The sequence below is a fragment of the Grammomys surdaster genome, unplaced genomic scaffold (genome assembly GCF_004785775.1).
Source record: "Grammomys surdaster isolate TR1022 unplaced genomic scaffold, NIH_TR_1.0 233, whole genome shotgun sequence".
In the NCBI taxonomy this organism is placed as follows: Eukaryota; Metazoa; Chordata; class Mammalia; order Rodentia; family Muridae; genus Grammomys; species Grammomys surdaster.
This window is the reverse complement of record NW_021604678.1, coordinates 7,828,356-7,853,948: the sequence shown is the minus strand read 5'-3', so window position 1 is coordinate 7,853,948 and position 25,593 is coordinate 7,828,356. Positions and strand designations below refer to the sequence as shown.

General features: G+C 42.4%; 1 protein-coding gene across 1 annotated transcript in view; it reads left to right on the top strand.

Moving 5' to 3' along the window:
- Fras1 (Fraser extracellular matrix complex subunit 1) overlaps positions 1-22,380 on the top strand; it is a gene marked incomplete at its 5' end in the record, with an annotated part of 247,779 nt that extends 225,399 nt beyond the window's left edge. The window contains 10 exons of the mRNA XM_028773698.1: positions 1,058-1,218; positions 4,477-4,691; positions 6,971-7,121; positions 8,119-8,226; positions 9,132-9,291; positions 10,093-10,209; positions 14,106-14,272; positions 15,568-15,773; positions 17,757-17,903; positions 18,914-22,380. Coding sequence (XP_028629531.1) covers positions 1,058-1,218; positions 4,477-4,691; positions 6,971-7,121; positions 8,119-8,226; positions 9,132-9,291; positions 10,093-10,209; positions 14,106-14,272; positions 15,568-15,773; positions 17,757-17,903; positions 18,914-19,507 — 2,026 coding nt within the window. The remainder of the gene's footprint in view (positions 1-1,057; positions 1,219-4,476; positions 4,692-6,970; positions 7,122-8,118; positions 8,227-9,131; positions 9,292-10,092; positions 10,210-14,105; positions 14,273-15,567; positions 15,774-17,756; positions 17,904-18,913) is intronic.
- Positions 22,381-25,593: the final 3,213 nt, after the last annotated feature.

Sequence of the window (25,593 nt, the reverse complement as noted above, 5' to 3'; positions counted from 1 at the left end):
AGATAAGCAGTCTCTAAACATACAAGAAATAGCAGCCAGTATAAATAAGTTACAGACAGCCTGGGACAAAGGCTGCCCAGGGCTGAGGAATGAGACTGGGAAAGGTCACTGCTGTATGAGGATGGTCAGAATGGAACGCAAGGTGCCGGGGGAACTTGAGAGGAGAGACGCAAGAGATGGCTATTTTTAGATTGAGAGAGACACGGTGGTTAGTAGGATCTGATGGCTGGATGAAGAAACTGACCTGAAATTTTAAGAATTCAGCCATTTTTTCATTGTTGTATTATTAAAAATAAATGTTTAAAAGCATATAAACAGGCTGGGGAAGTGGCTCAGTGGCTAACACACTCAGCACACAAGTGTGAGGACGAGAGTTCAGATCCTTAGAATCTGTGGTAAAAACTAAGGGGTTGTTGAAGCCACTTGTAATCCCAGCACTCAGACAAAGACTGGCTCACCAGGGCAACCAGGCTAGCCAAGACTGCTAGATTCAGTGAGCAATCAGGCTCAGCAAGAGTCCCTGCCTTCAAATGGAGTGAGCTCCAGGATGACCCTGACATCAGCTTCCAGCTTCCTCAAGGGCACATGAAGGCACATGTGCATGTGCACTCACACACATGCAAACATGCATATGCACAACAAACATGACACATACACACAAAGAAACATATAACCATGTCAGCCCTCAGTGTGCATGGAGACAGATGGGGGGCAGCCGCTGCATTGATCACTAAGCCTTAGCTCCCAAAGAGACAAATCTGCCATTCAGAGCAAATGAAGCTTTAATTTTCGAGTATGATGCTACGATTTCTTGTATAGGGAGAAAAATTCTATACTTCCTGATTGCCATGGAGTATTGAGGGTCCATTAGGAGTGAAAGGACCCTCCATGTGTGTCTACCCTGTCATGTTCTGATATAAATCCTACCTGGAAAGCTTCAAGGGAAGGAAAAGATTGCTATAACTCACCGGCAAAGACAAATTAGTGACAGGAATGTGCTCAGGCGGCAGCCCCTGCCCATCCAGTGCAGCTGAACCCTCGTCTGTCTCTCGCCCAGAATCCACATCTCCGTGCAGATCCCTCACCAGGACGGAATGCTGCCCCTGATCTCGACCATGCCCCTACACAACCTGCACTTCCTGTTGTCAGAGTCCATCTACAGACACCAGCATGTCTGCTCCAACCTAGTCACTGCCCGGGACCTGCGAGGCCTCTCAGGTGAGTCCGCCTCCCTCCGTGTAACCGCTTTGGAGGTGGGGCTCGGTGGGGAGGGTTAGACTTTTCATGGTTTCCAGTCCTCAGCTCCATATGAATTTTTCCTTCTTCAAGAGCATCCACACAGAGAGAGCATAACTGAAGTCAACAGGAAAACGAGGGACTTTCAAATACAGTGAACTTAGACTCAGAGTCTGTTCTGAGCCATTAGCTGTAGACCGGTGGTTCTTCACTGTCCTAATGCTGCAGCCCTTTAAGGCAGTTCCTCATGTTGTGGTGACTCCAATCATAAAATTACTTCATTGCTACTTCGTAACTCTGATTTTACCACTGTTGTGAACTTTAATGTAAATATATGATATTTCTAATGTTCTTAGGTGACCCCCTATGAAAGGGTCATTTGACCCACAGGTTGAGAACCACTGGTATAGACCTTAACAAAAAGAGCTTGACCTCACTCAGCCACTGTGTTCTTGTGTGGAATGTGAGAACAACTGTTTCCACTAGTCAGATTGGGAGTATTCAACGTGATGTTACATCTAAAATGCCTTCATGGTAAAAATTAGTGACTTCCCCACCTATGGAGACCATTCTTAGTTTTGTGATTGCTCCCACGATAGCAACATCTTTAGAACAAGAAGGTGCAGAGTAAAATGCCCAAGAGCACTGCAGCCTAGCAATGCTGAAGAGAAGCCTCCCTCCCCCTCCCCCTCCCCCTTCCTTCTCCCCCTTCCTTCTCCCCCTTCCTTTTCCCCCTCCTTCTACCCCTTTCTTCTCCCCCTCCTCCTCCCCTTATCACTGGATGGACTTGTCTCAGCAAGAGCTTGACCTCGTCTGGGCATCAGCAGCAGATGAGGACATGAAGTAGCCAACAGCTAAAGGCTGTGCATCTGTGTTCATCACCGCAGACATTTCACACCACAAAAAGTCCTGTCCGTTTCCATTTACTTTGGCAAGTGTGCATGCAGTGCTTATCATCCCCCTGCATCTCCCTACCACTTTTCTGCTGATGAATCATTCAACAGTGGTTTTGAAGCAAAAATGCATTTATCTGCTCTTTCATATTCATTAAGTATCATTTTTGGTAGTGGTGGTCTTTGTGCAGTAGAGTTAGTTAGTGGAGCACAAATTGTTCTTAAGCCATTGAACTACATATGAAAGTTTAATTGGCACACATATGTAGGCAATAAAAAAAAAGGTATGATTAAAAACTGAAAATCTCTATCTCTCCCTGCTTAAATAATGTTTAAATTCATCACTGGTCAAGTGAGATCCCACTCTTGGTGGGACTAAGGGCAGGTGACATTCTTAAAGGGGCAGTTCCCCATTTAACCCCAGACAACAGACAGCTCAGTGCTGTCTCTCCCTGCCTCTCTATCTCTTTTAAACATGATGGCTACTTTTAGGACTATAAAAATTATATTCTGGAACCAGCTAGATGCTCAGAGGGTTTGGGCGCTTGCGTCAAAGCATGATGACCTGAGTTTGGTCCCCAGGGCCAATGTGGTGGAAGGAGAGAACTGACTCCCACAGTTCATCCTCTGACCTCCATGTGATGGTCTTAGACACACACACATGCATGAACACACACGCACATGCACACACATGCAAGTGCATGCACGTACACAACTAAAGATGTGAAAATTTTTATTATATCTCAAATGTCCTAAAAATGTACCAGCATTCAGCTGTCTTCTGTAATCTAGGACAAGTCACAGGATTTGATCTAGTAATTTTGACCTGTACCAGGTGAAGTTTAGTCAGACATCATTAGTAAGCTATCTACTAATTACGATGTTCCCCCCACACACCTCAAGAGTTCAGAAACCATTGGAGGGAGGAAGAAAAGGAAGTTAGATGTTGGTTTGATGGCTTTTCATAAAACTGTGATTCAAATTGGCCTTAAAAATAGTTTTTCATATGTGAGCGATCTATATAGCACGGCAATTTCATCAGGACCAGTGGTGAGCCACAGGATGCATAGACACCCTTGGAAAGTCTGATTTATTCATCCATGGCACTGTACCGGCTGTTCACCCTTTCTCCTGGGTACCTGAGTTTCTTAAAGGGGCAGTGCCCCATTTAACCCCTTTCTTCCCTCCCCCCCTTCCTCCTCCCCTTCCTTTCCTTCTCTCTGGGTATGTGTGTGGGGAGTATCTTGTGCACATGTTCATCTACATATGTATGTATGTACCTATATGTAGGCCAAAGTTCAATTACAGATGTCTTCCTCAGTCATTCTCAAACTTACTTTTTGAGATAGAATCCTCTTTTTAAGCCTGGAGCTTTCTGGCTGACCAGTGAGTTTCCAGGATGAATGTGTCTCTGTGCTTCAACACTGGACCATATATACATGCCTCCATACCTAGCTTTTCCCCATGAGTGCTGGGGACCCCTAATCAGGCCTTGTGTTCAGAAGTTGATTAATCTGCTCTAATTCCCCCGGCAGCAGCTGTACACATTCCTGGATACCTGCCCTAATGTTCTGAGTTCCTGAATGAAAGACACACAGACACAGACACACACACACACACACACACACACACACACACACACACACACCACCTTCTATTTTAATATGCCTTAAACAGCTCAATGAATGGGCCACTCCAAAACTTCAACTTTGCTAACACCTCCCCTCCAATACTCCTGAGTTATTACTTACTAAAATCTATATTCCATCTTTGCTACCCTAGACCCAATTGGTGGTGGTGGTGGTGGTGGTGGTGGTGGTGGTGGTGGTGGTGGCGGCAGCGGTGGTGGGGCGCACTGGGACTACTCTTCCCCAGCTCTTTCATGATTGGTATGCTCTTTCTTCTGAAGCTCTCAAACCTGTATCTTAATCCCTTTCCCAGCATGGTGATTCTTCTTTCTCCATTGGTCCTCTTGCCTGAGAATCCTAAAGACCTGCCTCTGTCTCCCTGCCCAGCTATTGGCTGCCAACAGCTTTACTTACCAATCAGAACCAACTGGGGGGAGGGACCCTTAGCATCTTACATACCAAATAACATAATGCAAGTGTTGGAGCATATCTACCACAGACCCTCAAAATGAGGCACATTTTGCCTGCTGAGCCATGATCTCAGCTCCCAAAAGGTAGCTCAGTTCTTCCTAAGCTCTCCTCCTGACCTTACTGTACACTGGGAGTCCAAGGGAGATCCAGCCAAGGTCTCAGATGGTCAGCCCAATGGGCTCCCCTTTACACAGCTCCTGGCATCCTCAGACCAAGTCACTGTTCGTTGTTTCCTCCCTCCCCTGCAGAGGCAGGGTTCCTGGATGATGCTGGTTTCCACAGTACTGCTCTGGGCCCTGGCTATGACCGTCCCTTCCAGTTTGACCCAAATGTACGGGAGCCCAAAACCATCCAGCTGTACAGACACCTGAACCTGAAGAGCTGCGTGTGGACCTTTGATGCATACTATGACATGACAGAGCTGATTGACGTGTGTGGGGGCTCTGTGACTGCTGACTTCCAGGTGAGTTCTCTGGGATATTGTGCCTGGATGCCATGCCAACTCTGCTCTAGAAGTGCCTCTGTCAGCTAAATACCCGACTGTTGTATTTAGCCAGGTAAGGGAATTTTCTCTTTAAGTTCCTTATCAAGGCCCTTGGCTGTATTGTGGTTTAAAGAGCCCTGGGGTCTTCTAAATCAAGTTACTATGTAAAAAAAAATATTGTAGCAAATCATCTGTACACAAATCTAGTATCTGCTTCTTTAGATGGGTGTGTGATTCTTTTCGCTGTGTATGCTTCGGAAAATGGGGAACATTTGCTAGTGGGATTCTTTCCATGAAGATATTCTCTTCCCCACTTGGAGTGAATCAGCATAGCAGGTGGTACATCTCTCAGAAGACAACTCTGGATTCCAAAGCACCACTATTGTTTCAAACATTCTGATCCTGTGCTTATTCCAAACTTACAACCCCTGCGAAAACAGATCTGTGGATAGGCATGTATGTGTGTGTGCATGTTTACACATTAAACATTCCTGATGACAGAAGTGTTTCTAGGAAGACTCCAAAGGCTCAGAAGAGGAATTCTACAAGAGTACCAGAGAGATTAGGCTGTCTCATGAGAAAATTAATTCTCAAGCTCCATTCCACTTTTGAGTCTGTATCTCAGTGGGAGCCAAAACTTGTTAGCTATTTGGTTTTCATTTCAAAACAAGTTTAGCCTCACTAAATGAGAATCTGTGGAAGGATTTTAATCAATTGAGGAGTCTCTAATTCAAAAGTGTGTCCCAGTCCCTCTGGTTTTGTGTGCAGCACTGCCCCCTACTGGAGAAAGCTTCAAGGCAGCTGGTGCTTTCTGTTTCTGCCTACGGTCTTACAGTTTCTGCCTTACAGTTTCTGCCTACGGTCTTACAGTTTCTGCCTTACAGTTTCTGCCACAAACCTGATTGTTCGTCTCCTTGAAAATTAATATTCTCTGCTCTCCATGATTTTTCTTCCATTACAGATCTGGATATTTCTATTCATAATAGTCATTTAAAAGTCCCACAGACAAGGATTTCTTCTGTCCATTTTTGAAATTTAAGACAGAAATTATAAATACTCGAAATATTTCAGTATTGTCTGTTTCTTTAAAAATAATTGAATATGCTGATATGTAATTGAAAATAAAAACAACCAGAGAAACTAGAAGTAGGCTCTCCTTCAGCATTTCTCAAGCAATACCAGTGGACATTAATGAGGTAATCTCCCTGGATTCATATTAAACTGTGACTCACGCTCTCAGCATAGCACACAGCAAGAATGCATAAGATATTTGTCAGAAAATGTTCTTAAAGATTAGCAAATAACATCATCTGGGCCAAAGAAAAATAATGAGAAGCAAAGAAGGGAAAAATACATCCTTCAATATCCCATAAAAATTGCCAATAACAAAATAAAATTTCTCTAAACTTACTAACTTAGCTTTTTGTTAGAAAAAAAGAAACATATGTATAGACAAAAATATGAAGTTTAGTTAATAACTTCTCCTGTCCATACATGAGCATAGTTCGCTGTAAAGGCAGCTTCTAGCATACGATTATTTTTCTATCCTGTTTTTGTTCATGGCTCAATAAAATCTATTTCAGTGCACCAAATTAACAACTATAAGAGGAACCCCCTTAGAAAATAGTATTCTCTTGGTTGTGTGATCTGTTCTCTTTTAAAACATTTCCCCAAAGTACTGGCTGCGCCAGTAAACTGCTGCATCACCCGAAGCCCCAAGTTCGGGTGAGCTTCCTAGATGGGATGTCCAAGGCCCTGGCCTTTGTTCCTGGAGCATGAATATGATGCTCACCAAGACATCCTGAGTCAAGCATGTATCCGTTTCAGAGGACCAGACTTTGGTGCTTTTCCAGTCACCATTGATCAGCATTTCCGACAGGCTTTGGTTCTCTGGCAAACTCTCAGCAAATCGAGGTAGTGCTGACATAGAAGCCAGCAAGCCGATCCCTCAGTATGTGAGACTTTACATTTTCAGGGAATGTCTCTAGAAACTGAAGACTGGGGGGAAAAATGCTCCTTACTCTTTTAGGTCACCTCCTCAGAAAAGCTTTTTGAAGGTCACCTCTTCTGAAGGGGTGTCCTGGCTACCTTGTACCCTCTTTATGTTTCAAAGACCAGCTGCAGGTGTAGACTAGGAATTATTATATGATCCAGTGACCAAGGCGGTGGATAAAAACTGAACCAAGAGGTGATGGCCTTCTGCCCTAGCCTCCCAGGGAAGATGTGAGCCTGTTTCTCGCACATTGTTCTGTTGGCAGGTGAGGGATTCCGCTCAGTCTTTCCTGACGGTTCACGTGCCTCTCTACGTGTCCTACATCTATGTGACAGCCCCCAGGGGCTGGGCCTCCTTAGAGCACCACACTGAGATGGAATTCTCCTTCTTCTATGACACAGTTCTCTGGAGAACAGGTATGCCCTCAGATGTCTTAACTATACTACCTCACATTCCATCATGATAAGCAGTGAACTCTAACAGCAACTATATTTCTGTGGTCTTTTAGGAAAAAAGGGGCATGGGTTACCTGGGATCCAAAAAGTATCCTGATCTGTTGTTCTTTTGTTTGTTTTTCTCACTTCCAATGTCCTGTACCCCAACACGACCCCAGGCCCACTTCCCGTTAATTCCATTTCTCCTCTGCTCGCCCCTCCCTTTCCTAGAGTAACACCCTTCATCTGAAGGAGTAATCCCAAAGAGCTTCATGAACATTCTTTTGACAGGCTTCAAATCTAGTAATTGAAAAGTACACCCTTTTTTCCCTTAAATGGCTTGAACTCAGACTATCCTGTTTCATATTCCCTGTGGGAAAATAGCTCAACATTCTTTTCCCTGAGCCAAACCTTTGGGTCATATCTGTTGCTCTTTGCTTAACTTTTGTTTTTCTCCTCCATTGATTTCATTTTATTTTAGATCATTCTGAACCCAGTAGGCATCATGCCTATAACTGCCTCTACTCGTTGTATGTCAAGTCCACACAGCTGACTTTCTAGAAGGTTCCCTGTCATCTCCATTGGTTTGAGAATAAAATGTATATCTCAAGACTTAGGACCCTGTTAGATCCTAAAAGTAAAGGAAAATACAGTAGAGAGGAGCGGAAGTGCTGAAAGTTTTAGAGCCATTATTTTCTGAAATGGGACATTTTCTGCTTCTGGGGCAAGTGGTATCCACATAGATAAAGTAAAGACAGTAGACTTATCAAAAAATAGAAAACCACAGTTAAGAGCTCCTGTACTGTTCAAATTGTCATTCATGTCTGTAATCATGCTCATGTGAATATATAACTAAATCACACTCACCTAAATGCTTGAATCTCCTTAGAGACGCCCCTGAGACAGAGTCTAGGGTGGTGACTGTCCAAAAGAAGCTCTTCATACCCTGACTTTGACATTTTCTGTGTTGCTTGTCCAGGGATCCAGACAGACAGTGTGCTCTCTGCAAGACTTCAGATAATAAGAATCTACATTAGAGAGGATGGCCGTCTCGTCATTGAGTTCAAGACTCATGCCAAATTTAGAGGTAGTTTCAATGCATTTTTTCCTAAGTCACTTTTAAGAAATAATTTGAACATTCAGAGAAGTTGAAATATTAGAACAATGAAAAATAAAGTCAAGAGTGCTAATATTTTACTATCCATATGTGAACACAGACATACTCTTTTAGGTCACTGATTTGAAAACAAATTGCCATCTTTATGTACATTACCTCAAACACTTCAACAGACATCGTCTAAGAACAAAGAAAACACAATACCATTTCACATTCAGCAAACGCAATGCAAAATAATAGTTTTTGTATAAATTGCCCTTTATGTCATAAATGCTTTTCCTACTTGCTTTATGTTTCTTTATATTTACTGTATATCTATACACATAAAGTAAAGTAGACCCAACCAAACTCCACATTACATTTTGTATGTATTATCTCACTAGTTTATTTCCATCCAGAATAGTCCATCAACTTATCCACCTTAAACACTCACACTGATCCCTGAATGATGATAAGTAACCTTTACCTTTCTAGGGACATCCACACTTGTGCCTTTACACCAAAGACTGGAATAGATCTAAATCTGATAATATCCAACATTGTATTTCTATTTATAAAACACTGAGACCCTAAAATGTATCTGTTGAGATTGAAGTCTGGGTATATTCAGTGTTCATTGTCCTATAAATATCCACAGGATTGTATATGATCTCAGCACATTTCTACATGTTTACACATATATTATATGACCATAATGTCCATTATAAGTAGGGTGGTGGGCTGGTATAAGATGCTACAGTGTCTCAACCATTGAAGATTGAAGATTATATTCTAAAGGGTATACATGCCCTTAATTTTTTACTGGAAAAAGAATAATCAGGTCCTTAAGCAAACACAGTAAACTCACAAACCAAGATGGTTTCCCTCTGCAACAGGACAGTTTGTGATGGAGCACCACACTCTCCCAGATGTGAAGTCTTTCATACTGACTCCAGACCACCTAGGAGGAATTCAGTTTGACCTGCAGCTCTTGTGGAGTGCTCAGACATTTGACTCTCCGCATCAACTCTGGCGAGCCACGAGCTCTTACAACAGGTACATACCATGATGGAATCTTCTGGAGCCTGACCTGAAAAGTTTTCAACTTATTTCAAGGGCTTGAAACACAGACACTTAAAGATTCTTCCAGAAGTTGCTGAATGTTCTTCTTCCTTTCATTTAACCTGCCAGGGCTGGGGTTGCTACCTAGTAGCATGTCAATGATGGGCACAGAGACTTCTGGAGAATTTTGCATCTCGTCATAAGCACATTGAGCCCCCACCCCCATGAGAATTTCTAGTGTTCTTCAATTTTGAAAGGGAATTAAGCGATCAAGTCTGAGAAGGGTAGCCTAAAAATAAAGAGCTAGCGAAGTGGAGGTGGATGTCCCTAGGACTCTGCGTCCATTCTGCTCAGGAGAGATGCTGTCTCCATGGTGTTTGCCTCCTTTTCTGCAACATAGCCTGACATGGTTACATTTTAACAGACAGAAGCTCTTGCATTTAAGAATATGTTAACAAGTTGTCAGTCAACAAGAAATACTAAGCAAATTAGCAAGTTTCCTTAACTCTCTTTGTCGTCACCTGAACCTCGGATTTTTATTAGCACTGGGCTTTTTTTTTTTTTTCAGCTTTCCTCATAGAAAGGACTTAAGTAAATGAAAAACAAAAAGATTTAACACCTTGGGGATAATACTCTGAATGTTAGAATAATCAGAGATGAGTTCCTCAAAGTGTTGCTTACAGAGTTGTCAATGCATAAATCCCACCTGAGCCCTGCTTAATGCAGTCCTGTCTATCTGAGGCTAAGTCATCATCAGGTATTACCTTGACTACAGTCTGCTCTGCCTGTTTCTAGGAAGGACTACTCAGGGGAGTACACCATCTACCTGATCCCTTGTACCGTGCAGCCCACACAGCCATGGGTGGACCCAGGAGAGAAGTCTTTGGCCTGCACTGCACATGCCCCAGAAAGGTAGGCCAATATAGGTGATCTTCACTACTTCCATTTCTTTGTTTAAGAATTCTGCTGACTAAAATGTTTTGTAATCCTGAAAGAAATACCCATCATGCTTCCATAGTCATTCACCAATGTCTAAAAATGTTGAGACACCCAACATTTAGCCCCAGCTAAAGCTGAACAAGGCAGTCTTCTGCTTTCCCATGTCAGCTCTCTGAGCACAGTGATCCTTCATGGTCTATTTACTGCTGTATGTTTTCAGTTGTGTGCATCTTTTTGGTGGCTTTGCTATTTTAGATGACTCCTAAGCATAGTATTAAAGTGTTTTTTTTTTTTTTATCATTTCTAAGCACAGAAGGGCTATTATGTGCCCTGAGGAGTATTAGATAAGCCCCATTCAGGCATGCATGAATTATTGTGATGTTGCCTATGAACCTCATGTTAATGAATCAACAGTGTCTACTAAACAAAGGGATCTTTAAATAGGCACACGCATAAAATAAGGTTGTGTTGGTCTATTGGTGAAATGTTGTGACCAGATGTTCGTAGAAACTTAGTTCTGTATCTCCTGGGAGGAGGGGATCCATCACCCACCAACTCAAATTTATAGACATGAACTATGGAGAAGAATAAGAATCAAAGATATGGGGCTAGTGAGATGGCTCAGCAGTTAAGAGTACTGGCTACTTTTCCAGGGGATCCAGGTTCAATTCCCAGCACCATCATGGCAGCTAATAGCCATCATAATCCCAGTTATGGGGTGTGCAACACCCTCTTTTGGACTCCATGTGTACCAGGCACATTTATAGTGCACTGACATAATGCAAGTAAACACTAAAATACGTAATAAAATCCCATTAAAATTTAACGGAACAGGCTTGTACCTATCTCAGGCCTGAGACCACACTGAGCCTTATTCCTTCATTCAGGTTTTATCAAGTGCTTTGCCCTGGTCTGAACACTGAGGCTATAAAACTATATTACAACAGTGAGTTAAAAGCTACCCAGATCTCAGGTACCTTATAGTTTAGTGCCACCTGTCTGAGGACCGAACAAATGACCTAGAAAAAATTGAGAGAAGATGCTAAAGACAGAATTGTCATTAAGAGAAAACTACTTGAAATGTTACTTTCACGTTGGAAGATTGGAAACTGGATGTTAGATTCAGTAGTGCCAGAGCCGTTGGCACACAGACTGGTGTGCCAGTCTGCTAACCTGGAGGGAGGAGGTGCATTCAAGAGAGGTAAGCCAGCAGGAACAATAGGAATAAAGAGCTTTTCTAAAAGGGATGTCAGAGAAGTGCTACACTGACTGATAACAGATGAGAGGCCATACTTTTTCAGAGCTTTTATTGGGTTGTGTTTTAGGGTAGAAAATAGTTCCAAGTGTTTGCACACTGCAGTAGAAGGGAGACAGTGGTAAAGGGACAGTCAGAGAACACAAGGGAAGGGCTGACATTAGCTTGGATCCAAGACAGTTCATCCACTAAACAAGGAAGGCAGGCAGAGCCTATAGACTCTAAAGAAGTGAAAACTGGTAAACTGGGTGACGATGCCTGACAAGGTAGGCATCTGACTGAATCAACATTGGTCAGAAATGAGAGGAATACTGAGGTCTGAGGGAGCAGAGGAAGTAAGCAGAGGGCCGTAAGCACAGCAGAGCACAAGCAGGCTGAGTCATCTTTAAATGGCTGCATTATTGATGATAAGCAAACTACAGATTCGAGCATATGATATGTATTTAGTTCATATTGACATATGTGCATATGTGCGTACTTGTGAAATATCACTGCAATCAAGACAATAAACAGCCAGTTCCTCCAAAAGCCTCCTCACACCTCCATCTCTCCCCTTCTCTGGGTATCCCTTCATCTGCTGTCTGTCACCAGGAGATTGAATTCTCTAGAACTTTACATAAGTGTTATCATATAATCTCAGTTATTTTTCTTTGGATCATCTCACTTGGCAAACTTATTTGATTTTCTGCATTACTGTATAAGTAGTTTCTTTCTATTATTGCTGAGCTGTATTACATGGCATGGAAATAGCAATTTATCGGTTTATCATTTGATGGGCAGTTGGGTTCTTTCCAACTTGCAACTATTTTTAAATAAATCTGCCTTGAATATGTATGTGCAGGCCTTATGTGAACACGTTTTGTGTTTTCTTCTGTAAATACCTAGGAGTAAGACAGCTGGATCCTATGGTGGGTGTGTATTGAAATTTAGAAGTTGGCAGGCTGTTTTCCCAGGTGATGTGTGGACACCTCTGTATACTATGACTGTGTAAAAGTGTCCCAGGTCCTTGATGCTCTGGGAAGAGAGTTCAGGAAACGCCTGCTATGGGTTGAAGAATTAATGGTGAAGATATTAATGGTTGAATGGTTGAAGAATTAATGGTGTGATAAGAGATGGGAGATGCTGAAAATGCAGAAGGAGGCGAGGGAGGTGTTTGAAAATGAAATCTGGGGTGCTTGTCCATAGTAGCAATAGGAAAGCATATGGCTGCTGTTAGGAACAAAGCCCATGGAAGGTGAGGGAATCAAGGCACAGAGAGGTAAAGATTTAGATGGTTTATCTGTCTGGATGTTAAGCACCATAATTGATGGCTGGAATAATGCTTCAAAGTATCCACATTAGCCGAATAGAGGAGAGATAGTGACCAGGAGAATCACAAAGGACATAGGTATGTAATCTGTTAGAACATGCTAAGAAATTTTATTCTTCACTAAAAGAAGTTTAGCTATGCAATCCTTTAGCTATTCCAGGAAATTTATATGTGACAAATGTGTATTTAGCCCCAGCCTTAAGAAACAGAATATTTCTAATTCTTTGGGGGTTTTGCTTTTATTATTTATTTATTTTATTGGGGTATGGTGTTCTTTTGCTTTGTTTTTGAGGAGTCTTGCTAGGTGGCCCAGGCTGGGCTTGACCTTCCTATATAGCCCAGGCTGGACATGAATCCAGTCTTCATGCTTTCAGCCTCCCAAGTCCTGGTTAAAGGCATGCATCACTGTGTCCACTGACGGGGCCTGTCCAGACATTGACAGTGTTCTCTCTACATAAGATCTCCTTTCTGCCTACCCAAGCAGCCCTCTAACAGGATGCTTTTTCTTAGACTCCCTGGTTAGTTTTATGATGGTTCGTCATGTCGCTTTCTAATGGCTTTCCGTGTTTTCAGGCTCTCCCTGGTTTTAATTGTTATTTGTGTGTATATATGTGTATGTGTGTGTATGCACATATTCATGTATGCACCTGTGCATGTGTGCACCAGAGTAGTCGATACTGAGTCTTTCTTCTATCACCCCTTTATCTTTTCTTTAATTAATCTTTTTTTTCATACAATATATTTTTTATACAACAGAGAGTTGGAAAGCAACTAACATCAACCTCTGGCCTCTACATGTGGATACATAGACACATGCCCCACACATGCATGCATTCACACTATACATATCAGAGAGAGAGAGCGAGAGAGAGAGAGAGAGAGAGAGAGAGAGAGAGAGAGAGAGAGAGAGACTTTGAGGGCAAAAAAGCACAAATGGTACCAAAGAGTTCTAAGGACTAAATTATCCTGATGCGCCTAGGCTAGGCTAGGCATATGGTTCAGTTGGCAGAGTGTTGGAAGCAATCTCAGCACTGTAGAAATTGAGTGTGGTGGGGTGGTGGAGTGCATGCCTATTATCCTAGCACCTGAAATGAAAGAGGGAAATATCAAAAGTGTCCTCAACTACATGAGACCCCGTCTCAAAAATTAAAAATGAATAAAGGAGCAGATTATCCTCTTCAGTAAATGGTCAGCACCCACAGCAAAGCTTCCTGCACTGCCAAGAAGGCCAGGTTTGAAGGACAACTCAAATGCCCATGGGAGGTTGACCCTGCCCTAAAGTGGCTCTCATCCCCCTGCATCTAGGTTCCTGATACCCATTGCATTCCAGCAGACCAACAGGCCTGTGCCGGTTGTGTATTCGCTCAATACTGAGTTTCAGCTCTGCAATAACGAGAAGGTATTCTTGATGGATCCCAACACGTCTGATATGTCACTGGCAGAGATGGATTACAAAGGTGCCTTTTCCAAAGGTGAGTTGCTTCCTCTGGCTCCTGTCCGTGGCTCTGCCTGGATAGTGAGGGACTCTACACGAGTCCCGGGGCTGGATGCATATCTTTACCCATACCTCAGTCAGCTAGCTCTTCAGGAAACATCTCCCAGGCCTCCATTTCAGGGCAGGCAAGGTAGAAGTAAGGAAAAGACCCACATTCTTCCTTCAGTTTATAAATGACATTACAGTCCCAGTACTCTGGTGACTGGCAGTGTTGCACCATGGGAAAGCACTGGTGTGGGTGATAAGAGAACTGGCATTTCTAATGCAGTTCTTGTTGGCATCAGAACACGGTGTCTGAGTTGGGTAAGTTACCTCTGAATTCCCTGGAGAGCTTTCAGTATTACCCCTATTGGCTCTCAGCTATAGTTCTATTACTGTGAACCTCTCTGGCATAAGTTACTTAAGGGAACAATAACAGGCCTGTATTTGGGCTCTTGGAAGAATTAAATAAGGTGAATAAGAATTAAATAAAAAAATTATAAGGAACTTGAGACCATATGAGATACCTTAAAAGAAAGTTTCCACACTAGAATTCACACTAACCCAGTGCTTAGCACTTTTACATGGACTTTGTTTTGCCTAGAGTATTCTGTCCTGTCTCCCTCCCCAAAATATTCTGATAAATGCTTGCTCATGTTTCAGGAGACAGCTCAAAGATCACCTCTCCTCAAACCCCTCTACATCTCTCCCAAAGTAGATTCTATGATAACCCTGCACCCCTTTAACACCAAGCCCTTTCCTCTGTCATGGCAGGTGACATACAGTCTCCTACATGCTGTCAGACTCGCCAAGGCACAGTACCCCCAGTCTCAATCCTACCTTCACCATTTGCAATTGTGGTGACTTTTGACAATTCACTCAGCCACCTAGTGCCTCAGTCTCCTCAGCTAGAAGGCTATAAGCACCCCATGCCTTTTACTGTGTGAGAAAAGTTTAGTATAGTATGTGGCAACTGCTGAATTTGATAAATGTTATCAGTAATGTTACTAATCTCTTTGCTCTCCTTTCTGTCCCCTCATCTGCGTGTCACTCACCCCCATACCTCTCATGCAGAGCTGAGTGGCTGCCATATCATAAATGCTTCAGTAGTGTGAATCAATTAGAAGAGCAATAAATGATGAAACGGGTATTTCAGGGGCATGAGAAGTCAGAGCTCCTCACAGAAAAGGCGCTTTTCACTCTGAGGAACTGTGTTAAGTCCTCTCTGCCTCTGACATGTCTTTCTCTTTAACCTCTAAGTCCAATCTAGCCGGTACCTTTCGATCTTTCCAGGTCAGATCCTTTATGGCCGAGTCCTTTGGAATCCAGAACAAAACCTTCATTCTGCTTACAAACTGCAGCTGGAGAAAGTCTATCTTTGTACCGGCAAGGATGGCTACGTGCCTTTCTTTGACCCTACGGGGACGATCTACAACGAAGGACCACAGTATGGATGCATTCAGCCTAATAAACACCTGAAGCACAGATTCCTGCTGCTGGTACGCTCTTCCTTACGCTAAAGCTGGGGAGAAGCCAGTGAGACACCGTCTTGGCTGTGAATCCTGATGAAAACAGTTTCTTTTTCCTCTATATTTGTTTTTATTGTTCTTTCTCTCTGGTCAGTTACCTACCACATTTCCGGTTTACTGGCTATGGTGGGTGGCAAGGTATGCTGTTGTTGATATTCCAGAAAGAGGAAACTCTAAGCCAGTGTTTCTTCAAGTTGGTTCAAAGGCGCTGAGTGGCACTTACACTTCTTCCAAGAGTCCACATGGTTAAAATTGCTCTCCTAATACAATGGTGTCCTGGCCTTTTCACACACACATTCTCACCAGAAAATTTAGTAGCAGAATTCAGATTTCACATTTCCTTGGGGGCTGGAGAGATGGCTCAGTGGTTAAGAGGATGTATTACTCTTGCAGAAGACTCAGCTTGGTTCCCATTACCCACATCAGGACACTCACAACCCCTAGGGAATCTAATGCCCTCTTCTGGCACAGGTCCTCTCCTCAAGCATTCAACTGTGTGTGTGTGTGTGTGTGAGGAGGAGGAGGAGGAGGAGGAGGAGGAGGAGGAAAATATCACCAAGTTTTGAAAAATATCCAGGGGAGGGAGAGAGTACAACTCAGTCAGTAAAGTGCTTGCCATTCAAGTGTAAGGGACTGAGTTTGAGCCTCAGAACCAACATAAAGAGTGGGTACCTATAATACCCGCACAGTGGGGACAGAGACAGGAGGATATCTGTAACTCACTGGCCATCTCGTCAAGGAGCTCCAGTTTTGGTGAAAAACTCATCTCAAAAATAGAGTGGAGAAGTGATTGAGGAACATACCCAATATCAATCAATGTTAGGAATCCACACACAAGTACACACTCCCACACTAGCATGTCCATACAGCACACAACTGTATCATTTATCTCTCTGTCTGTCTGTCTATCTATCTATCTAATATATATGTATATGCATAGTATATATGTATATATACAAACATATGTATATGTATATCATATTTCCTCAATTACCTAGAAAAGTTATAAATATATAGTTTTTATATTATATTTTATGTAAAAATAATATATAATAAGTATTATATTAATTTAAGTATATTATTAATACAATATAATAATATATTATTTTATTATAATAATATATTATGAAATAAAATTGTATTTTATATAAAGTAATATATAATATATTTTAAAAGCTTTTATACTATATTTTTCATATTAAATTATAAACGTTCCAACTGTATATCTGTGTTTGAAGCTAGATTTTCTTCATATATCAGCTAAAATAGCATACTTTTAAGTATGTAAAATTTAAACTAGCACAAAACTACTAACTGAATACAAAAGCACTTAGCAGAATCTCAAAAAAAAAAAACCAGATCTCTTAGGGGAAAGAGATAAATGTGGGTATTTTTCACTAAAAATGATCTTATCTAGGTCAGCATGTAATGAACTTTTCATTGTAGATTTTAAATGAGTTAATACAGGGACACTTTATTGAATTGTTCAGGTTTAACTATTAACTTAGTAAATGTTGACAGATGAAAATCACATAAATAGAAGTTCTTTGAGATGTTTGGATTTTAACTGTGGAAAGAGCCTTAAGACTAAGTAGCTTGAGAACCGGTGGTCAGCTGCATATGTCCAACCTTTGAACCAGCAAAATGAATTCATCCACCTTAAGACTAGTGTTAAGGGTTTTGTGGATAACTAAAAACATCAAAATATCATACACGTGCACATGTGCACGTGTGCACACATACACACACAGGTAAGCTGTGGTCTGTGAGAAACAGATTAGACAGAACCTTCCAGAATCCTCCCTTCGTGGTATCCGGAGGCAGCACTGACTTGGAGAGAAACCTTGCTCAGTACACATTCTCCTCACACAACCCCCAGAAGGAGGGGAGAGCATCCCCCTCTTCGCAGTATTACCTTTCAAATGTTTTGTCTACTGCTCTTTTTAATCCTAGGACCGCAGCCAGCCAGAGGTCACTGACAAGTACTTCCACGATGTGCCCTTTGAGGCCCACTTTGCTTCCGAGTTGCCGGATTTCCAGGTGGTCAGCAGCATGCCCGGTGTGGATGGATTTACCCTCAAAGTAGATTCCCTTTATAAGGTGACTCTGCTTCTTTTGATAACCTTCTGCTGGGAGACCTTTTGCATGTTATTAAATGCATCATTCACTCACAAGTGTTCCCTAGCCTCAGTAGTCCAAAGCAAGGATAACATCTTGGATTTGCATCTGAGCATCTGTCATTGTCCATTAGTACATGGGCTGCTCTGATTTTTTTCCTGTGTTCTTTTAAAATGCTACCTTTGGGGCTGTCTGTTGAACCAGCTGATTTTACAGGCATTGGAAAAACACTAAACACAGTCATAAGTACAATGCTCAAGTTAGAGAGACAACTGATCAGCATCAGATAGGGGGAAATACCCTAAGTTCTAGCAACAAACATGAAACAACAAGGTCAAATTTTGCATTATTCTATCTCCAAGTAGCTATCCATGACCTTGGGTTTCAGGACTATCACTAATCTTTTGAAGTTATTTCAAAGTCGTGAGGCATTCCCAGACGGCCAGATGAGGAGGCAGTCAAAAGCTCTATGGTCCTCCTCTTGGGAGTGATCCAGGAAGTGTTCAAGTTCAGCAAATTCTTGTCAGGAATCTGTATATTATGCTTAGGATTGTTTAGTGAAAATTTGTTGCCTGACTCCATTTTAACTGTACTTCCTCAGTAAGTAGTAAGCTAGCATAAGGAGCCATTAAAGGGCACAGAGAATAAATGTGATAGCTAACAGTATTATTTCACTGCTATTAATAAAGACTGGTAACTCATAGGTATTCATTTAGCTAAAGAGACCAGGAAAAAAAATTAGTAGGCTATTCCACATGAGTAAGGAAACAGAAAAGAATGTGTATACCTAAGATTATCTTAATCTGGAAATAAAACAGAATCCCTAACCCTTCATTCAGTTCCCTGTATCTTAGGACCCAGAGCATCCATTGTTAATACTTTAAGACCATTTCTCAGTCAACTCTTATTGTAGCAGATGTCTTTCCATTTCCTTTCTTCTGAAATGACCTCTGGATAACCTGTGTCTTGTCTCTGTCTCTCTTGTCCTGCAGGTGGAAGCAGGACACCAGTGGTATCTCCAGGTGATCTACATCATCGGGCCTGACAGCATCCCAAGGCCTCGGGTTCAGCGCTCTCTCATGGCATCTCTGAGGCGCCACCCAAGGGACCTGGTGGACCCCAGTGGCTGGTTGTCTCTTGATGACTCCCTCATCTATGACAATGAAGGAGACCAAGTCAAGAACGGCACCAACATGAAGTCCCTGAACCTGGAGATGCAGGAGCCCGTTATAGCTGCTTCCCTGTCACAAACCGGAGCCTCTATTGGCAGTGCCCTGGCTGCTATCATGCTGCTTCTGTTGCTGTTTCTGGTGGCCTGTTTCATCACTAGGAAATGCCAGAAGCAAAAGAAGAAACAGCCTCCAGAGGACACTCTGGAGGAATACCCCCTGAATACCAAGGTGGATGTAGCCAAGAGAAACGCAGACAAGCTGGAGAAGAATGCCAACAGACAGTACTGTACTGTGCACAATGTCAACATACTGAGTGACAGTGAGGGGTATTATACGTTCAAAGGTGCTAAAGTTAAAAAACTGAATCTGGAGGTCAGAGTCCACAACAATTTACAAGATGGGACAGAAGTTTAATGAGAAGACTCGAGGTGTATGAGGTGTATTTTCATTTTTCTAAAATCCTTTTTATAAAACAAGGAGAAATACTGGTATTTTTATAATCTTTCAAATTAAAAAAAAAGGGAAAACTAGCTTTGAGTGGCAGACAGCACACATTGCATGCACCAAGTCACAGCTGAGCTACCTCATGAAGTGGAACCACTGAGACACTCCCCTCACCCAGAGTGCCAGGGCAGGGTTATGCCTACAGGGCCCAGTAACAGCCCCAGTAGTCACACAGAGTGACTCTGTAAGGCTGACTACAGAAGTGTTTCAGAATTAGGACAGACACCAGACAGTAAGCTTCACTGATTGAATCGAGAAAGCTGAGCTCCGTGGGCAGCAGATATCTGAGCATACAAAGCCTTTGGTTTCTTCCTCTGCCCTAGCTTTCTTCTGTGTGGGCTTTTCTGGACTTCTAGACACAGAATACAGAATGCTGACACACAGATTCCATTAACAATTCTAATCAGCACAACTTAGACATCTGTGCACTGTTTCCACTTACTGTCCTATGTGGCCTGGCCTCTAAGTACACTTGGCTTTTCTAGAGACCTTTTTGAATGGGGATCTCAACATGCTCTAGACTGTGCTTGTCTATGTGTACTTAAAGGGTAGGACTCCAGCCAGGGTGATGAAGAGTGCTTCAAAGTACCACAGCCTCTGCATGCCAGAAATACTTTCAAAATTCAGCCCCACTTCCCCAGGCTTTCTGTGGTTCATCAATGCAGTGGGAGCCTATGTGTTTGGGGTTTTTTATTTTATTACTGTTTTTTGGAACGTACGTGAATCATTTGAGTAAGTGAATTTTCTGGAGGTTGGAATGAAACCAGAGTTAACTGATATACATGGGGCCTGTCTGCTGTGTGTCACACAGCAGAGGCACTGTCCCTGGTGTGATAGTCCGGGAACTTCTCTCTGGGGGTTCTTTTCTGGTAGCTCAGGCACTTAACTTCTCCCACGTCAGCACATGACAACCCACATACATGTGGCTTTTACATAGCATAGTGTTCAAATATCGACTTGAATATTCTGTGAGTGGCATGCACACAACTTGCTTTTGTTTTCTTTCTGTTTCTACCTTATTGGTAAAACCTGAAGCGTGCACATTGTGTTTTTCACCAAAGGCACAATTCCATTAGCCAGAAGCAAATGCTGTTCTGGTTCATGGCACATCCATTCTATCAGTGAGTCAATCACAGAGCATCTGCGTTGTGTAGTATCTGTATGGAAATGACCCAAACTCTTTGAGAACATTCCAGACTCCTACTAAAATCTAGAAAGAACGAACCATGAAAATTTTATAGGCAACTCTGCAGATCCCCGAGCTCGAGAGCAGAGCCTGCGTGAGCCACAGCTCTTCGTTCTTCAGTAGTGCCTTGCACATTACAAGCATGCCAGAAATGTTTGTTGAGTGAATGAATGGACGCCATGCTGAGTGAATGATAGGGAGTAAATTGAGGAAGAGGAGGAGAGATGGATGCTGGCAGTATTGCAGGGGGTGTAGAAATGCTCGCTGTTGTACTTGGATTCTGAATTCCACTAAGAGAGAGAAAAAAAAGCACACTTTTAGGTGGGTATGGCTGATGGTGTTTCTGAGGAATCAGGAACAGAAATGGTTGCGATAATGCATGAGCTGCCTATTGGCTTCCAGAACAAGAGATTTGGGAGAAAGCCGATTTCACATTTCGAGAGTAATGCAGTGTGTTCAGGACAGGAGAGGTTAGTTGAGCCCAGAAATTCCTGGCTGGTCAGGTGCTACTTCAGACCAGCTTGCATAATTCAGGACAGAAATTCTGAAATCGCTTCAAGAATCTGGAATCGATACCCAGCTCCTGCAGCAAAGCTGATGAACCCCCAACCCTGAATCTCCAGGACAACCGCGGGGGCTAGAGCATAGACAGGGAGCCAATCATCTGTAGAGAAGCTTCCCATTGGCCCATTACTGGTCACACCTGCCAGGATGCTCACACATTAGAGTGGGGACTTTCAATGGGCTCCATACGCACCTTCCTTTATACCCAGTGGGACACATATTTGTGAAGAGGCGGCAGAGCCTAGCGTGGGAAGGGAGGCTGAATCCTTTATGTACAAGGTGGGCAATGAAAGACATGAGCCTGTGTGGACCTGGTCGTGGTGAATTCTTGATGACAGAACTGCCCCTGAAATAGCCCTGCCTCCTAGCCTTGCCCCTACAGCCACTACTTGATTAGAAGCCAGCTTTCTCTTGTGGATGCAGGAAGCGTTAAGAGATGTAGAGATGAGATGATGTCAAATCGTTCCTTTCATTTACGTGTTGTACTTCATCTTTGGGATTGGATAATTTGATGACTAATGTGGATTCTATTTCAGTGAAAGCTTTGCTTTCAGCGTTTCTTACTTCTCCACTAATGCCTTGTGTGTGTTTTTACTAACCTTTTAGATCTTACCTTCAGGTGAAAAGAACAGAAAAAACCCTCAGTAGGGTTTCTCCTTGCCGCCAGGTGCTGGCTGTGAAGGTTAAAAGAAGTAATTGTACCATTTTTCTGCCTTGCCCGCCCCTTTATTGGAAAACCCCTGCAGGTTCCTATTGCTGGATGGGAAACTGTGTGGGAAAGTGTTTGCACAATCTTGACAATAAGCGTTCTCAGTCTCCTGTAGGTTTTTGTTATTCCTGGTTGTCCCCTGCTCAGACTGAGGAAAACATTTGTGGTGCTGTCAACCTGTGTTCTTGACCCTCAAATGATTTTTTTTTGTATTTCCAGTATGAATTTGTGTGTTATGAATTTCTGATTTCTCCAATAGCATATGCCACTATATAAATTTGTATCAATAATAAATGACGGCCTGCTTGTCCTTTGTTTGCTTGACTCTGTTTTTTTTTTTTCATTATTCATCTCATAAGCATAGACACTGCACTGAGCTGGTACAGCATTCCGAAACCTGAGGCTTTTTTTAAAAAGAGCAAAACTACTATTGAATCTAAAACATACTAATTCTGCTAAGAGCCAGACGCTGAACACATTCATAGTCTTGGATCTAGCCTTGCTTTTTCGGTCAGAACAAAGAGAAATAAATAATGTAGCTCCCATGTAAGCACAGTAGGATGTATGTTGGCATCAAGATCCCTGATACAGTGTGAGCAGGGCACTGTCCTTCTTTGTTGCACAAGCAAAGGATGGCTAAGTGTCTCAAACGCCACCCAGAAGATGATCAGATCTCCAAATGAGTTTATTGGCTTGTGAAGGACACAGTAAGACGAGACAGAATAGGACTGAGCCCAAGCAATTTTGGCATTCTGCAAGCCTGTGCATTTGTGTGCCTTTACCCTCTGATAATATGAAACACTGCCAAGGACAGTGCCCAGCATGGCTCTGTTGGCACATTTGCAAACTCAGCAAGAGCTGAAAACTCAGCATGCTTTCATAAAAGCTGGAGAAGAGACGCTGTCCATATCCAAGCCCCTAAATTCCGTACTGTGAGCTTCAAATCCTCTTCAAGCTCCACTCCCATACTGTTACCCCGCACCTGACAGCGCTCAGCCTTAGAGTGCATTTCTCTAGATCCCATGAGGGAACAGTTCCAAAAAGCAGTTTCTAAACTTTTAAGATTGCTACAAAAAATGCTTCTGCGATTTGAAGTTTTATGGCCATAAAATTTAGGAATTTTTGAACGGCAGAATATTCATCTCTATTTAGAATTTACAATGTCTCATAGGGGATTTTAAAATTGAAAACGAAGTGACGAAGTAATATCTAGCCAATGTTACTATGTTCAGCCACATGAAATTGAGGGTCTTACAGATCATGAGAAGTCCACAATAGAGATTTGTATGTCTCTTCTTAATAGCAGGATACCAGAATGAATGTCTTTTATAGATACTTTCCCCAAATGAGCAGGAGAGAGTTCTGACAAAAGCCCATCAGAATAGTGCTGGGTTAATAGCCTTGTCACAGTCTAGGAACAATGTCAAATGATGACTGAGTATGTCTGGCAAACAACTAAGTACCGTGACCCCATTACAATTTCTACTACTTTATCCTGTAACAATTCTGAGGCAAATGCCCTTGATAATTTTCTTTTAAAATTTCAAATGAATACCCGAATTTCAAAACCTTAAAAAGCAGACCGTGAATAGCTTATTATTGGCCTCAGGTTCCTATTACCCTGATTGGATGCTTGTGCTGAAAGAGTCCCATCACTTAGTTAACGTAATCCAACAGAACCATGCTGCAAGCCTTTCTTCAAAGGCTGGCAGAAGTTTCATCCCTAGGTCTGTTTTGGTTTAAAGCAATCAGGTTCTAGGACTAGTCAACACATGATAAAAGTTTATTAGGGTCCAGCCTCTGGAACAATTTCCAAAAGTCGTTCAAAACCAGATCTAAGATATGCCCTCAAACCTCCCACTGAGAAATGTTTAAAAAAAATAAAAAACAACAACAAACAAACAAGCAAAGCAATGCTTGGTACCAATAGATCCTGGAAACTGACAGGCACCCTGTGTACTGGCTTCTTCAGCTGTGATTGGCCATGTGGAGGCACCGAATGGGGAGGAGCCTCAAGTGGTCAGCCCCTGCTATTCCTTCCCACCTTCTTGGCCGGAGGCCCTGATAGACAGTCTCTCTCCCAAAGTTTCTGTTTGTATCGGTTCTGAATAGTCTCTCTCCTCCCTTGGCCATGTGGAAACAGCAATGGTTCTATGCTTTTCCTAGTCCTCAGGGACTTCATGATGCCTGGGGACCATGACGTTTAGTTACAGTTTGTTTTTATTTTAACATCAAGCACAAACACCTGAGCTGAAAACAAGTGTCTGTTTTAAATTTGCCATTGCAGTTAACACCTGGCTCTCAGAGCCGCTGGAAGTCTTACATATAGCATTGATGGCTTTGGTTAGTAAATACTCCATCCTACCACCATTATTTCTCTAAAGGATGAAAGCATGATTTTACACAATATCTTCACCATACACGTGCACTTGACACAAGTAACTCCAAGAGCACAGTAGCATGAGCAAGTGAGTTCTTTAGAATACCTTCTTATTTCCAGTGTTAGGGATCAACCCAGGGATTCCCCTGTGCACCGGCAACTGCTGCAGTCCCAAAACTACTATGAATATGCGTTTCCTTTGTTTTTAACTCACTGCATCCAATTGTTATCTATTTAGGTTTTGCTTATAGTTTAAAATAGCTTGTATTAATTCTTTGAGAATTTTATACATGGTATTTCGATCACATTTACCTCCCCTTCCCCAACAGATCCACCCCACCCTCATTCCATACCACTCAACTTTGTGATGTTTTTGTATTTTATAGCCATCAAATCCATTTTGTTCTGCCATACGTTCTCAAATGTTCTCAATGTAGTATGGAGCCAGATTCTTTGTCACACGCCTTTAATCCCAGCCCTTGGGAGGCAGAGGCAGGCGGATTTCTGAGTTCAAGGCCAGCCTGGTCTACAGAGTGAGTTCCAGGACAGCCAGGGCTACACAGAGAAACCTTGTCTCGAAAAATGAAAAAACAAAAAAACCAAAAACCAAAAACCAAAAACGAAAAACCAAATAAAATAAAATAAAATAAAATAAAATAAAATAAAATAAAATAAAATAAGAAAACCGACTCCCTCTTTCTAAGAGCCACAAGCTCTTCAGCTAGAAGTCTATTTTTCCTTTCTATGCTGGAATGTTGCCTCGTGTGAGCTAACACAGGTCTCGTGCGTGCTGTCATAACTGCTGTGGATGCGTATGTGCAGCTGCCTTGTGTTCAGGCACTCTCTCCTTGTTCTCGCCCACCACCTCTGGCTTCTGCACTCCTGCTCCCTTTTCTGCAATGATCCCCAAGCCTTGAGAGGAGAGGGTATGATATCCATTCCCAACATAGTACTGAGCACTCCACAACCTCTGGTTCTCTGCATCTTTACTAGATGAGTCTTCATGGTGATCAAGATCCACTACACGAAGAAGTTTCTCTAATGAGACTGAGAAAGGCACGAACCTATGAGTATGTGATGTTTTGAGAATGGCCTACCTAGGGCACTACGGAAAGAAAGAAAGAAAGAAAGAAAGAAAGAAAGAAAGAAAGAAAGAA